This window comes from Trichoderma breve, chromosome 5, assembly GCF_028502605.1.
Source record: "Trichoderma breve strain T069 chromosome 5, whole genome shotgun sequence".
NCBI classification, from domain to species: Eukaryota; Fungi; Ascomycota; class Sordariomycetes; order Hypocreales; family Hypocreaceae; genus Trichoderma; species Trichoderma breve.
The window spans coordinates 959,163-973,217 of NC_079236.1; the positions used below are offsets into that span (position 1 = coordinate 959,163).

Here is a 14,055-nt window from a genome sequence, read left to right on the forward strand (position 1 = left end):
ACCAACTGAGTGAAACTATTTTCCTTGTCCGCAAGACTACAGGAATTATTGAACATCCAATAAGATGGATAAAAAAATTTCTTCATCATGGAGGTCGCTCTTCACGTACTCTATTGTGGTTGCTCTTTCTCTTCTCCTTTTTCTCTATGCTGGCCCGTCACAGAGTCCCAGTCTAAAACCCCAAGTGCTTGCGGCACGGGCTGTTGACCATGAAAGCGTGGTTAGCAATCTCACCAAGCGAGATGCTGCTTACGAAAAGGCGGTTACAAAAGGAAATGCACTGCATTGTTCGTTGGCTAAGACGCCGCAAGAACCTCCACCATTGGAAGCGCCAATATATTTGCAGACGCCTGGACAAGCATATGTTGAGGGGTGGAGAGATTATGATTCCGATGGACCCAATGTTGGAACAAAATTGAGCGCGGCTTTGTCAGCCATCAAAGTCCCTGTGAATACATTGAGAGCTATATCTTGGTTTCACGAAAAGGGCGCCAAGATAAAATCTGACCCTAATAACGACGATAGTGAAATGATCAACAGCGAAGTAAGCCCCCTCCACCCTCATGATTTTGTGAAGTAATTTAGTGCAATGGAGATTGTACTTTTGGAAATAAAAAAGGCAAAATATACTGACACAAATGCTATTTCTTTTCGCAGCCATCAGAGGCGTTCTTCTTCAGCTCTTTCTCTCCCAGCGGCGGTGTTATCATTGCTGATAACAATTATTCCGTCGATGCAGCCATAAAAGAGTGGGGTCTCGACCCAGATGAGATCACGACACATATTCGTCGAGTAAGTTATGGCTTCCCAAGAACTCTGTTATGTCTCTTTGCTCGGAGTGACTGACCATGCCTCTCAGTGGAGTGACGCGGCGTGGATGCAATGGGTAAGTACATAAACATGCGTGCTATTCTTTCATATGATTTATTCAGCTTTTGCATTGTTCAGACATCGTTTGAGCAACTCGGCTGCAGAGCATCAGGTCTAAAACGCAACATGGAGAGCTTGCTAACCTTGCAACATGATAAATACAGGTCAAAGCCTGCAACGACGCGGACTTCGACGACGTGAGCAACGTTAAATACATATTCAGGGCAACTGTTGTAAATCCGAGCAGTCTAGACCTTCTATTTCAAGCCCTACGTGAAAAATACAGCGACAGCCCTACAATCCCGCCCATTGGAGTCTGGAAGAACCGGTTAACCCTTGACGTGGCTGAAAATCCTAGGCAGTTCTATGCTGTACTTGGCAGTCCGAACGGATCAGGGGTCGCTTATCTTCTAATGACTCACAAAGGAGCACTGGGAGTAAAGACGGTCAATAAAGTTGACATATTTACGGGCACTACGCCTTTCACGATCCCAAGCGACGGTATTGGCAAAGCTGATTCGGCAACTATTATACTTCTATTCTACGTCACTGCGCCATGATATGCGAGTTGCAAGTGGTTGAGTAATGGCTTACTTGGCCTGGGGTAAAGCAATGATAGGAATTCTTTATATGAATGACTATTAGGGGTTATTCGATATCAATCCGTGTCTTTAGAATGCCCAGGAAAATAGAAAACTATACAGATAGTGCCTTTCAAGATGTGATAGTATATGATACATAGTTCGTATTGAAATCTCAAAGTTAAAGTACGATAAACTACATGTATCTATCGAGATAATGTCAAGACTATTTTTCACGAAGCAAGCCGACTTGATGCGTGAAAGGCCGCCGTATAATGTAAATTACGAGCCAAATGTAATCATCAGCCACGAAGTAACGCGAGCGTAGATAAGTCAATATCGTCTCAGACGTACTTAGCTATGGTAACTGGTAAAATTAAATTGGTAACCTATTGCGTATTTTGAGCTACAAGTCTTCTCTTCTCCCTCATAGCGGCCTTTACACTAGCAACCTCTTCGGGAGGCAAAATGCTTTCCCAGGCCAAGTAAAAAAAGTACGGCAAATACCGCTTTCCATTCACTGTCCATCCTTCTACCCCTGACCCCATCAATCCTAGCAGATACATCCTCCATCGATCCCAAAAGGCAAGGCCCATTGGACGAAAAGAGTCAAATTTGACTCCGTTGAGGGGCGAGACCATTATTTGCTTGCCGGCCGTCAGATACATCCTGAAGAAGCGCACACCAGGACTTGGGCTGCCCATGCCGCTCTCAGTTTGGCCCCATTGCCAGGGGCTGCTAAGCATTGGTTCACCATCTTCAGGCACTGGAGAACCCTTTGTCAATGCATGGATCTCGTTATCACGGCGAAATCCATATACAGTTAGTGCCTTCTCGTTTGGCTTTGGAGAAGTCATTGTCCGTCTGGCACTTATAGTTGCTGAAGGCGCTCGGGGTAGTCGGTAGTACACGTCCTCGGCCGTACCCCCGAGGGTTTTTAAATATAGTCTCGCAGTGTTTATCTCTTCTGCTGGATAAGGGGGGGTACATTCATTCGCCAAGTCTACCGCGTCCATGTTGCTGAGCATCTTTACATCTTCTTCTGGCCAGCTTATCGTTCCTGATCTGTCTCCAACTAGGCATTGCAATTCGCCAACAAACTGTATAACCCACATGGCGCGCAGTGCTCGCATTTCTTCGATCCAGCTAGGCTCTCCTGCATCAACCACCTGGATGGGGGTACCAACAAAAATGCGATCCTCCGGTTTGGCGTCATCGTCTGCCTGGCCATTGTGCATATAGGATCCCAAGTATCGAGGAGGTGGGTCAAAAGCGTGCATTGGCCTGAAGCTTGGATCTCTTATTCGCGCTAGGCATGATTCCAAGCATGCCTGTGCTAGAGAAGAGAGATGGTATGCGGTTGCAACGACTGATCGAAGGGTTGTTACTGGCACGCTGGAGGTTGCGAGTAGTTCTGGGCTGATTGAAACCCGTAATTCGGGATGAACCTTCCAAGTTAACTGGCGTAGCATGAAGCCATCTTGGACGTCTTGCATGTCTCGAAATGGAAGAACCCCAGAACGTAAAAGGATGACTGCTCTTACGAGTTCTGTCATGCGTGAGGACAGTACACAATTTGGTCCAGAGAGAATGCCTTCGGTAATAAGCAGAGCATACTGATCAAATAAGCGCCATGTCTGAGGCGATGCCCTCATGAGATTCCAGAGCGTGTCGAGACCAGGTAGTTGAGTGACGATTTGCAGCAGTATCTCGGGCGCCAGTAGCTCCAACGATGCCGGGCGATGAGGCCTATTGGGTTGTTCCATGTTTGAAGCGTCCATCTGTTTGGTGCAGCTGGAATTTTGAGGCAAAACATGAGATGGGGGAGGACTTTAAGGATATTAAATAGCGCCGAAGGATGATGAAGACTTGCGGGGTTTGATGCCAATCTGTTGTTGGTTCGACACATGCATGTACAGGTATTCCGCAGGCCAATTTCGAGACGGCAAAATGAGGGGTAAATTTACAAAGAGCTCTTTCGGTGTGATGACGGAGCATGATTTTGAAATCTCTGCCGCTGGCAAAGAGTGAAATCTCAAGAACGATTGTCTGCGACTCTGATGACCAGACATCGGAAGAGGTGATTGGGCGAAATAGTCCAGGCGCTTATATTAGGACTACAGTTAAACGCCAAGTGACTTTGTTGTTTCTTGCCTACGCACACTTAGTAGAGTATATGTTTATATTGTAATAGCTAGGATGTTGGATCATGAATGCCTGGATGCACATGAAAATCACATGTCGGTAGATGGGATGCATCTGGACTGTGGTGAGATGCGAACATGGCAGCCCTGTTCCTTAACAGTTGAGACGTTTACACATGTACACGACTACACAGTTGCCGTCATATGATACATGTACCCCCACAACTGTATTTGGGCTTCTAAAAAGAAAAGAAAAGAAGTGGACACAGAGAAAACAAAAAGAATAAGCGTATCAAATTTCGATATAAGCAGTCGTCATCCGTTGCCCGCTCAAAGTCTAATTGACGTCTTGACAAGAGCCCAGAGTGGATGGCCGCGCAACCCTCCCCCAGTAAATCCAGGGCGGTTTGAGGCGGTGCAGGGGAGCGACGCGAGTCTTTTAGCTTTGATGCATGATTCAAATAGTTGCTGCAAAGGGAGGCGTGTGGCTGAGTGACAGACCAGGGGGGCGCTGCTAACTGTGAATACGAAGGATTGTGGACATTGGACGATGGGAATTGCTTGGTGGAAATTTGTAAACCTGGAAGAGAATGAGGTGCATCGGACATGGGTGGAAGAAATACGGATTGAGTTGTTTGATGCTAATTGCTGCCATTATACAGGAAACAATTGCTTGAAGCTACGATGCAAGTGACATCAGCATCTCATCAACTCTCATGGATGTTTCATCTTCAATTCTTACACTCACATAAAAATCATTGTTGCACCGTTTCAAACCATATGTCGACACTGTGAGCCATGATGCCACCAGACTGGCCTAAACGGGTATTGATAGCACGATGTGGAGCTTGGGCCAGGCGCTAGAAATACAGTGCCGATTGACGGCTATGCAGCAACCCGTTCCAAGCGCCCAGGGGGTAGACAAAATAAACGCACCGTTGACTGCAGCAACAATTGAGGCCAAAGGATTCAACGTTGTCTAACAACAAGGATGTTCCAGTTGCCAGTTACTAGTTTCCGTATGACGAAACTGTTTTAGCGTAACCCATTGTTCTCCATACAATAAACCTTCATCTGCCGTTTGTTTTCCCGAATGATACCGTCCATTTCCAATCATCGATTTACTACCACAGTTCCTCAACTCTAGGTCTTTTTTGACTCTACTGTCCTCCTTATTTTGTCGTAGCTTGGGCTGCCTCTTTTGGCGCCCCAAACTAAGCGAGTAGGCCTATTAGCTGTTACCAGCGGCAAGCGCCCGCCCCCACTTAGCTGAACAGGTCCCCTACCCGTCTGTGCTGTAGCTCTTAATAGAGCTGAGGCTTGGGCATTTCGAAAGGCACCTTCACCTTTTCAGGCGACGTGAATATTGAATATCCAACTTGAGCTCTACTTCTTCTTTTTGCAACATTCAACATCCAACATCTTACACCAACAGAGCAGAGCAGACCAGAGCCAACATCAAGCTTCATCTCATGTCCAACTGGAACTGCTGCCTGCTCCATTGAGCATCGCGCATTCCTGGCTGCGACAAACGACCGCTGCTGATTCGACCGTTTTCCCACCAAATGCCAGCGCCACAAGTCTAGCATTAGCAGCACAAATCATGCCTTCATTCACGCCAGACGAGCGCCAGCGCAGGATCGTTCAATTATCGCAACAATGGGGCATCGAGCTCCCCAAGATCCCTCCGCCCTTATCGCGGCCCATGCGCCCGCCCTCATTCCGCACTCCCGCAGACGACCAGGTGGCCGATGGTCTCATCCAGCAACAGGCGGCTGAATCAGCAAAGACGCGCCCCAAGAGCGGACTGAGTCGCGCATTTTCCTCGAGTAACCTGAAGAAGGGCAAGGGCTTGGACGCAAAGGACATTGTCGATGTCTTGGGGCAGTGGATCGCCAACTCCGGCTCTCCGGGCGTGGCCGAGGCCCTCCTCTCAAGGCTGACGGCGGCTGGTGTTGATTTGTCCGGCGCCCAGCAGCAGAAGAGTGGTATCCTGAATAGGAGGAAGAGTCTGGATAGCTTCGATGGCCGCACGCAGCTGCTGAGGTCCGCCGTTGAAAGAAACCTAATGGACATGGTCCGGGTCCTGCTTCCTCATGCTGACACTCTGGCCCTCGACGCATCTCTTCCTATTGCCATCCGGAGCGGCAATGCGCAGATGGTGGAGAATCTGCTGAGGTACGGCGCCAGCACCTCACGATTGACCGAAGCACAAACCGCCTTTCGCCATGCCTGCTCGCTTCATGGAATGTCGGCTATCGTCAGCCTGGTGCTTCAGTCAGAGGGCCGACCTCCCGACGACCTAATCTCGGACGCCATGATTGATGCCGCCAGAGCGGGCAACTTACAGAGCGTTCTCTATCTTAGCCGCTCCACTGCGGATGGAAATCACAAGCAAGCCGAAGCCTTGAAGCAGGCGGTCGAATTAGGACGCAAGGACATTGCCGTTGCCATCATCATGGGAAACAGGCCACCACAGCGACCAGGTCTGGACAATGCCTTCCAAGCTGCCTTTGAACATCCATCGATGAATCCGGACTCCAAACTAGAGCTGGCAGAGCTCTTGCTTTGTGCCGGTGCTGGAGGAGACTTTTTGTCTCAGGCGCTCGAGCTGTCTTGCGAAACCCAGTTTTACGACATGGCTAACCTGCTAGCCATGTATGGTGCTTCTATCGAGTATAACGATGCCTCGATGCTCAAGGGCGCTATTGCTCGTGGACAGCTGGATCTGGTCAACTCGCTTCTTCACGACAGAACAGCCCTTAGCCCACCAGCTGCGTCGAGTTGTGTCTCGGCCATTCCAAAGCAAGCTGCTCCCGAAGTTCGCTACACTTTGCTAAGTCTTTTGCTTAGGAAGGGAGCCAACGGCGATGCTCTCAGCCATGTCCTCGTAGATGCTGTCGAGGCTGGTGATGTGAATTCCGTCGAGCTACTTCTCAACCCTTACTTCTCAGCATCGCAAGCCAACGGACATAATAAACCCATGAATGGTGGGCGCCATGCCGTAGCATCAATTGATTACCAAAACGGAAGAGCTCTCTCTGCCGCCGTTATGCAGTCGAATATTGAGCTGGCAAGGAAGCTCTTGACCGCACGCCCTTCGGCTAGCACACTCACAACTGTATTTCCACTTGTCATGAGGTTGTCTGGCGCAGATCGTTATCAAATGGTCGAGCTGTTTATAAAGAAATCGGTACCTGCATCCAGTTTACATGCTGCCTTTCAGGATGCTATTGGTGAGGATATTTCCAAGAGAGACAAGGCGCTCATCAACCTACTCCTACAAAAGGACGCAGACGTAAACTTCAATAATGGCGCTGGGCTAGCTCCCCTTATTTCGCAAAAAGATGTCGGTCTACTCGCTCCTTTACTGAAGAAAGTGACTCCACAAACAGCTGCAGCAAGAACGCACGACGCTATGCGAGTTGATGATCATAGAGCGAGATTCGATATCATGACGTTGCTGTTCCAAGCGGGTGCCGCCACCGGCGTGGTTGAAGTCGCAACGGCTTTATCAGAAACACTGAGTGAGAAGCCTGTCGACATGTCGTTGCTTCAGCTGTTGCTCCAACATGGCAATGCAGACGTCAATGCGCTTGATGGTGCGGCTATGGCCAAAGCCACGATTAATCCCGACCCAAAGGTCCTTGGACTGGTTACGAGCCTAGGAAAGCCCACGAGCCAATCGATTTCGAAAGCACTGCAAAGCCTTGCTTCAACGCCTCCATCTGACGGAAAGACTGTGAAATTGCGAACTTTGTTACCAAAATCTGATCGAAAGGAAGATTTGGATAGCATCCTTGCTCAAGAGGTGCAGTTCATCTCACGAGACCTCAGCCAAGCGCAGCCACCACTCAATACGCTCAAAATATTGCTCGAGTCGGGGGCTGACCCGAATGCGTACCAAGCCGCCTCTTTGTGCCATGCAATAAGGGGCAGCAAAATACAGATTGTTGATCTGTTATTCGGACCCCAGTGCCGTCTGAGCCAAGCTTCATTGGGCTATGCGCTTCCTCACGCATTACGGCTGCAAGATCCTATGAATAGACAGACGTTGACCACGAAGCTTGTGGAGGCCGGAGTATCGCCGCAAGAAGTCAACCGGGCATTGATCCATGCAATCAAGACGTACCCAGAAGACTTTGGCCTAATACGGATTTTATCAACCAAGGCTGATACCTCAGATGGTGAAGCTTTGTCTCTCGCCATATCAAGGGAATCTGCCGATGTGACTGACATTTTGCTACAATGCTCTAATCATTCAGTTGGAAACCGTAGCTCGGCACTGACCAAGGCGATGGAAATTAAGAACCGCACAACTAGAAATGCCCTGTGCCAACGCTTATTGGCATACGAGATATCGCCGACTGCGGCGTCAAATGCTCTGCTCGTCGCTGCTCGTGAAGGCGATGTCAAGTTGGGCGATATCCTCATGTCTCATGGCGCAAGCATGTCGCAAAACAATGGCCAAGCAGTTATAGAAGCATGTCGTGGGGGATCTGTGGAAGTACTCAAGGTTCTTCTAGGAACAGACATGACGGTGAACAATACTACTCTAGAAGAAGGATTTCAAGCAGCCACCGAAGTCCGGGACCTGAGCAAACGAGCTATGATCTTTGAACAGCTTCTGGGCAAGGGGTTTAGAGGAGAGCTTGTGGATGCGCAGCTGGAATCAGCAGCAAGGTACGGAGACGGCGGCCAGGCCATTTTAAGAGTGCTGCTAGTCGCCGGAGCGGATCCGAATTATAGCAATGGCGAGGCTGTTGTTGCGGCTACACGAAGTGCTTTTATCAAGAACCTAGAGCTTCTCCTTGGGGTCTGGGATGAAGGCGATAGCCAGGTTAGTAAAGTACCACCCCCCTTGATGGTGTGCCCTAAGCTAAACCAGTTTTGCAGAAGAAAGTATCTCCTCCTACGTTGATTCGGGCACTCAAAGCTTGCTGGAACCTGAACCGTGATGATCGATATCTCATAATTAGCGATCTTATGAAAGCAGGTCTGCCCGTTGCGGAAGACTTGCATATTACATTGAACGACGCAGTCAATGAAGAAGATTCAGAGGAAAGACTGGTGAAACTCTTGCTGGAGTATGGCGCTTCACCTCTGGCCAACGGATGCAAGACCTTAGTTGATGCTGCTGAGAAGTCACTATCCTCGACACTAGCTCTCCTATTGGACATTGAAATTCCCCAGCAGGATATTAACATGGCGTTTAATAACTCATTCAAGGCCGACAAGTTTGAGGCTTGGTTCACGCCATCTGGTCTGGAAACGGCGGGCATGCTGTTGGACAAGGGTGCAAAGGGCGATGCTCTTAGCGAGGCGCTCGTCCAAATTATGAAGCATGCCGACGAGAATATGGAACTCGCCGAGGTGTTTTTCGACGTCCTCACCGCGCATGGTCCAAATGTCGACTACCAGAACGGAGAGCCTCTGCGACTGGCTGCATCCCAAGCAAACATTGAATGGACTCACAGATTGCTCACTTGTCATCCATCCACAGAAACTCTCACGTTTGCGTTTCACAGCATATTCGATACTGCGCTCACTCAGGACGTGGTTTTGGAGCTTTTCCAGATGTTTGCAGACTATCATGAGGGAGACGTCCGAGTTGATGTCATGGCGACTCGTGCTGGCTCCATGCCAGTGCTGGGAAAAGCGATCTCCCAGTATCCTCGCTCCTCAACTATCTTGACGACGCTGTTGGATGCTGGTTATTATCATGACCAGTCTATGCTATATAAACTGCATCCTGAGATTGAGGAAGAAGAGGAGATGACGCTCCTCACATGGGCCATTGCCCAGCCGCAAAAGAAAGTCAGCTCTAATCTGATTCAGATTTTACTGGAACGAGGAGGTAAGTGAATCACGTACCATTCATTCATAATTAGCTGAGAGCCTTGCTGACATTCAGAGTAGCCAAGGTCAACATTGGGACCAAGCTATCGGGGACAACTCCTCTGATGCTAGCTGTTCGGGAACGTCGCTCAGATATTGTAAAGTTGCTTTTGCTGGAGGGAGCTGACGTTGACGCCATGGACTTTCTTGGAAGAACTCCAATGGCAATGGTCACTCACCTTAGTGGTGATGTCGCCATTCAAATGATGTCCAGTCTCCTTGCAGCAGAACCGTCAAAGGACGATGGCTCGCTGCATAACGCCGCGAGAGATCTCAATCTTCCAGCAGTTAAAGTCCTTATGGAAGCAGGCCACGATCCTGATTTCCCTAGCCCGCTTCACAACGGTCGCAGCGCCCTAGGAGAAGTTTGTCTGCACGGGTCCGATGCTGGAGAGATGACACCTGAGCGAGAACGAAAGATGCAAAAAGTCATGACTTTCCTTGTAGATTCGGGGTCCGATTTAACCATCAAGTTAGACGGCAAGTCTATACTATACCTTTGCTTCGACGCGACCGATCCTGTATCTACGACACGGGCGTTGCTAAAGAGCGGCATGTGGAAGCACATCAACAAGCCATTCAACCAGTACGCAGACGAAACGTTTGTCTATTCACCAACAATGTATATAACCAAGGTTCTGGCGTCACTCGATGCCCATGACCAGCTCCTTTCAGTTCTTCGCGCAAGTCGTGCGACGGACGTGTATTATGCCAAAGAAGGCAACCAACCCGAAGGAGCCGTCGGATTGCCGGAAGATTTGGAAGTGAGGGAGCGAGTCCGAAAGGCCCGCTCGGAGCGGCTAGCGGAAGAGTCTCAGGACTTTGCCCTTGCACTAGCCAGGAAGCGAGAAATCGCATCTGTAGAGCAGCAGATACATTCACAAAAAGCAGAGATGGAGGATGCCCGTCGCAGAAGGCTGCAGTCCGAGGACCTCGCTACTATTCGTTCCAAGGCCCAGCTCGAAGAGAGTCTCGCGAACGATGCCTTTAGGCGACGTCTTTCGGAGCAGAGAGCTGTGACGGAAGCTACGCTGGCGAGCTCGCAAGCCCTTGCCGCTTCCGATCTCGAGGCCGAGGAGGCTAGGCAGCGCAAGGCCCTCGAGTGGGAGAACAAGCTCAACTCTGAGCGGGCGGGTAACGCGCGCGCGCTGATTGAGATGCGTATCGGCGAGAGGGAGGAGCTTGACCGTATCGAGGTGTCGGCCGAGTCGCGGATCCAGAGGCGGTTGGAGGCGCAGAGGAGGTTGGTTGAGAGTCAGGAGAAGTTGGCGGGGAGGTTGGCTGGTTCTGGGGGGGATCCGAGGAGGCAGATTGGGTATGTTACTGAGTTGAATTAGTGATGTTTTGGCTTTTGGATGGTTCTGAATGGCGTAAGGGGGGTTGAGCGATTGGATTGTAATTTTACGATTTATGAAGTATATACAACTTTTTTTTTTGTACTTGCTCAGTACTACATGCGACTGGTGTATGTGAATTGTAGTGATCAGTGTCAAGTTTGTTTACTTGATCTGGGAGGCGTTTCGGGCTTGAGAGACTCCCAAACAAAGAATAATGAGTGGCTTTTTGTCATTACACTCAAGTAACAAAAGGTAGATTATAGTGAAGAATGTTGTGAAATGCACTTGTTGGATGGGATACAAGGCTGGGTATACGGATTACGATAGGGAATTATCGTGATGCAACATTCTGGTTATCCTGTAAAAATATGGAATCTTTTAAGGCCCTGGGGGGGATTAACATTGCTGTGAAAGTGACTCAAAAGAGGGTGTGGACCTTTAAGTCCTACTGTTACTACATATGTCGCCATCCTACAAGAAAATGGAGTCTCTGTCTTGGCCTCGGGGGAGGTTAAAAATGCTGTGAAAGACCCAAGAGTCAGAAGCCGGCTTATGGTTCATGATCTTCCTGCTACTATTACTGGTCACTGTGTAAGAAAATGAAATCTCTTCAGGGCCCGAGGGAGGTTAAAGTTGCTGTGAATGTGTTGAGGGTGTGCATACCGCATGCGTCGTCATCATGCAAGAAAATGGAGTCTCTCTTAACTTCCAGAGAGGTTAAAGTCGCTGTGAAGGACTTCTGATGCATATGCTGAGACTTGCATGTGTACTTTGTCTCAAGTTCCTTTTGCTACTACTCGTCATTGTTTAAGAAAATGGAGTCTCTTCAGACCACAAGAGAGGTTAAAATGGCAGTGGGATTGGATTCGGCCCCGCACATCCATCTCTTTCACCCCCACGATGCCCAGACTGAGCCAAGAGATTGAATCGACTTGGCAGTCTAGCCACCTTTAGTTACCAACTTCAAAGATTCAACGTCTAATGTGTATTGAGACATTTGTGCTCGTTGAACCGTGATGATATAGATGTCGAGGTCAACCGTTCTCCCGCCACAGGCAAGCTGAATTCGACTTATTAGTCCCAGGCGGACTATTTTATAACAACCTTTGTCGACGAGAAAAACATTCTAAGCATGTCAACGTTTTGATACTGGACCAAGGGCTCTTCTTCCTTCTTCTAATACATTATCCAAGATGACAGTCAGTAATACTCCAACGTCTATATATTATATTCCTATCTAGATTTGAGCCAGCAAAACTTCTTGGCATCCACACAAGTCGTCCTTCAACATCTGTGAAGATAGGCCAAGGCACTCAAGTGATGGAGATTGGTTCCTCTTTGTGGAAACCGACTTTTTTGTGCCGCCTGGTAGGAGAATATACTTTCCCTGTGCTAGAAGAGAAAAGAGAGGCTCTATCTCAGAGAGAAAAGGTGAGTGCCTCTTTTGCTCCTCCGCCATCACACCAAGGCTTTTGCTATACTAGGCCTCTACGACGTTGAGCCTCCAGTATACCGTTCTTTACTACATTGTATTAATCACTTGCAGCATTGGTCATGTAAAAATATGCTTGACAAAGTTTTATTTCGTTAAATGCTTCGATACTATTTACAACCCTCCTCTCGGAGTTGATTGAGAATTCGAATCAAGCGGAATGTGTCTTGGACTCGACCATGTTCATTTTTTTATAGACATCATCCAAGAAAATCATCGTGTTTGCGCATAAATGATGGTCTTCGACTTTACATCATTGTGCCCACAACCATACTCTTCCTCCCAAACATACATTTACTCAACCTCCTCGATGGAGCGGTTCTCAACGCCAGCAGCGTTGCGTCGCTTCTCCTGCTTGGCCTTCCAGGCACTCGGGGGAGCAGGCAGGGGAATACCGTGGGTAGCGGGTCCGAGTCTTGGTGATCCGGAGCTGTCAATGCCCCAGGTCTGGGTGATGGTCTTGCTGTTGGAAGCGGGCAGCTTGCCGTAGACAGTGTTGGCAGTCTCACCGGTACCGTCCTGGAACGCGGTGTAGCTGGGCTCGGTGGTGAGAACAGTCAGGGGCTGGTTGGCAGTGTAGACGATGGTACCCGAGCCGGAGGTGAAGCGGCCGTCGGCAGCGTTGTAATCACCGACAATGTTGAGGGTGAGGGCGGAGATGGGAGACTCGTATGCGGAAGTGATTCTCCGGTTGGTGCCGTAGATGGGAAGGCTGGTCAAGGTGACGGAGGTAGAAACGGCCTGGCCACCGGGAGGAGTGTAGACGTAAGTAATGCCAGTGATGACATTGCTGGAGCTGAAGGTGGGAATGATGTTGATGACGGCACCGGCGGGGATCTGGTTAGCCTTGGGCAGAGTCGTAATGGTGGACTCGCTGTTGATGACTTGTTGATAAGTGTTGGCGGGAACGGTGCCAGACCAGTTGTCAATGATACCGTAGAGAGTTCGGTCACCGGGCTGGGAGAAGACTACATATTGCTGCCAGTTGGGGGTGGTGCTGGGGGCGCCGGGAAGCTCCTCTGTCAACATATACGAGTTAGTATTTTGCTATACAAGCAAAAACAATAAGGCTGGGAGTTGCTTACGGGCATAACCGTTGAGCTGGAAGCCAAAGCCGTTTGAGGCAGAGATGAGAGGCTCGGCAAAGGTGATCTCAACGTTGAGGCCAGTAATGGCATTGCCTCCATCCGCAAGGAAGTAGTTGAAGTTGCTGCCAAGGCCCTGGGGGGGTGGTGCCACAGACATTGTGAAGTAGTGATGAAGCTTCTTCTTTATGATAGGACAGACTTGTCAAACTGACTCTTTGCTCAGACTGGTTCGAGTGAGCTGTTGCGAGATGGTGCTGAATCAAAAGCCTTTGAATCAATGTCCAGAGCGCACCTTTTATGTGTTTCTCAACATCCGCCTCATCCTCACAACTACCTTGGAATCATCAAGTCTAAGTCCAGCGACTTGCCTATATCGGAAGTCTTATCGCAGCTGCATCGTGATCTAAACAACAAACTTCAAAAGTACGAGTACTACGTTCCTAATCGAGAGCCCAGATACGAGACTCGACATGTCTACTGATGCTTTTTCAAAATTCCTTCAGCGCACATAGTTTCCGTATGTCTGATCGGAAAACGCCCGTACACAATTGCAGAGTTTTGATGAGCTTCTGTTTTCGGAAAACGTCCGTAGATGTTAAGGAACTCTTGAAAAAGCCCCTCCCGTTCCCCGGCCCCCGTACGTAG

At 49.2% G+C, this 14,055-nt stretch overlaps 4 protein-coding genes across 4 annotated transcripts; 2 read left to right on the plus strand and 2 right to left on the minus strand.

Moving 5' to 3' along the window:
- Positions 1-529: 529 nt before the first annotated feature.
- Positions 530-1,430, plus strand: T069G_08000 (uncharacterized protein; the record flags this gene model as incomplete). Its single annotated transcript, XM_056175210.1, has 4 exons — positions 530-544; positions 658-792; positions 860-886; positions 1,035-1,430. 4 exons carry the CDS (start codon positions 530-532, stop codon positions 1,428-1,430), a joined length of 573 nt encoding a protein of 190 aa, XP_056026159.1.
- A 410-nt stretch (positions 1,431-1,840) lies between these two features.
- Positions 1,841-3,217, minus strand: T069G_08001 (uncharacterized protein; the record flags this gene model as incomplete). The annotated part of the gene is made up of 1 exon (XM_056175211.1): positions 1,841-3,217. One exon carries the CDS (start codon positions 3,215-3,217, stop codon positions 1,841-1,843), a length of 1,377 nt encoding a protein of 458 aa, XP_056026160.1.
- Positions 3,218-5,198: 1,981 nt separating this feature from the next.
- T069G_08002 (ankyrin repeats (3 copies) domain-containing protein) lies at positions 5,199-10,830 on the plus strand (the record flags this gene model as incomplete). Its single annotated transcript, XM_056175212.1, has 3 exons — positions 5,199-8,435; positions 8,492-9,452; positions 9,515-10,830. 3 exons carry the CDS (start codon positions 5,199-5,201, stop codon positions 10,828-10,830), a joined length of 5,514 nt encoding a protein of 1,837 aa, XP_056026161.1.
- Positions 10,831-12,616: 1,786 nt separating this feature from the next.
- T069G_08003 (uncharacterized protein) lies at positions 12,617-13,567 on the minus strand (the record flags this gene model as incomplete). Its single annotated transcript, XM_056175213.1, has 2 exons — positions 12,617-13,341; positions 13,408-13,567. The coding sequence occupies 2 exons, from the start codon at positions 13,565-13,567 to the stop codon at positions 12,617-12,619; spliced, it is 885 nt and encodes a 294-aa protein (XP_056026162.1).
- Positions 13,568-14,055: the final 488 nt, after the last annotated feature.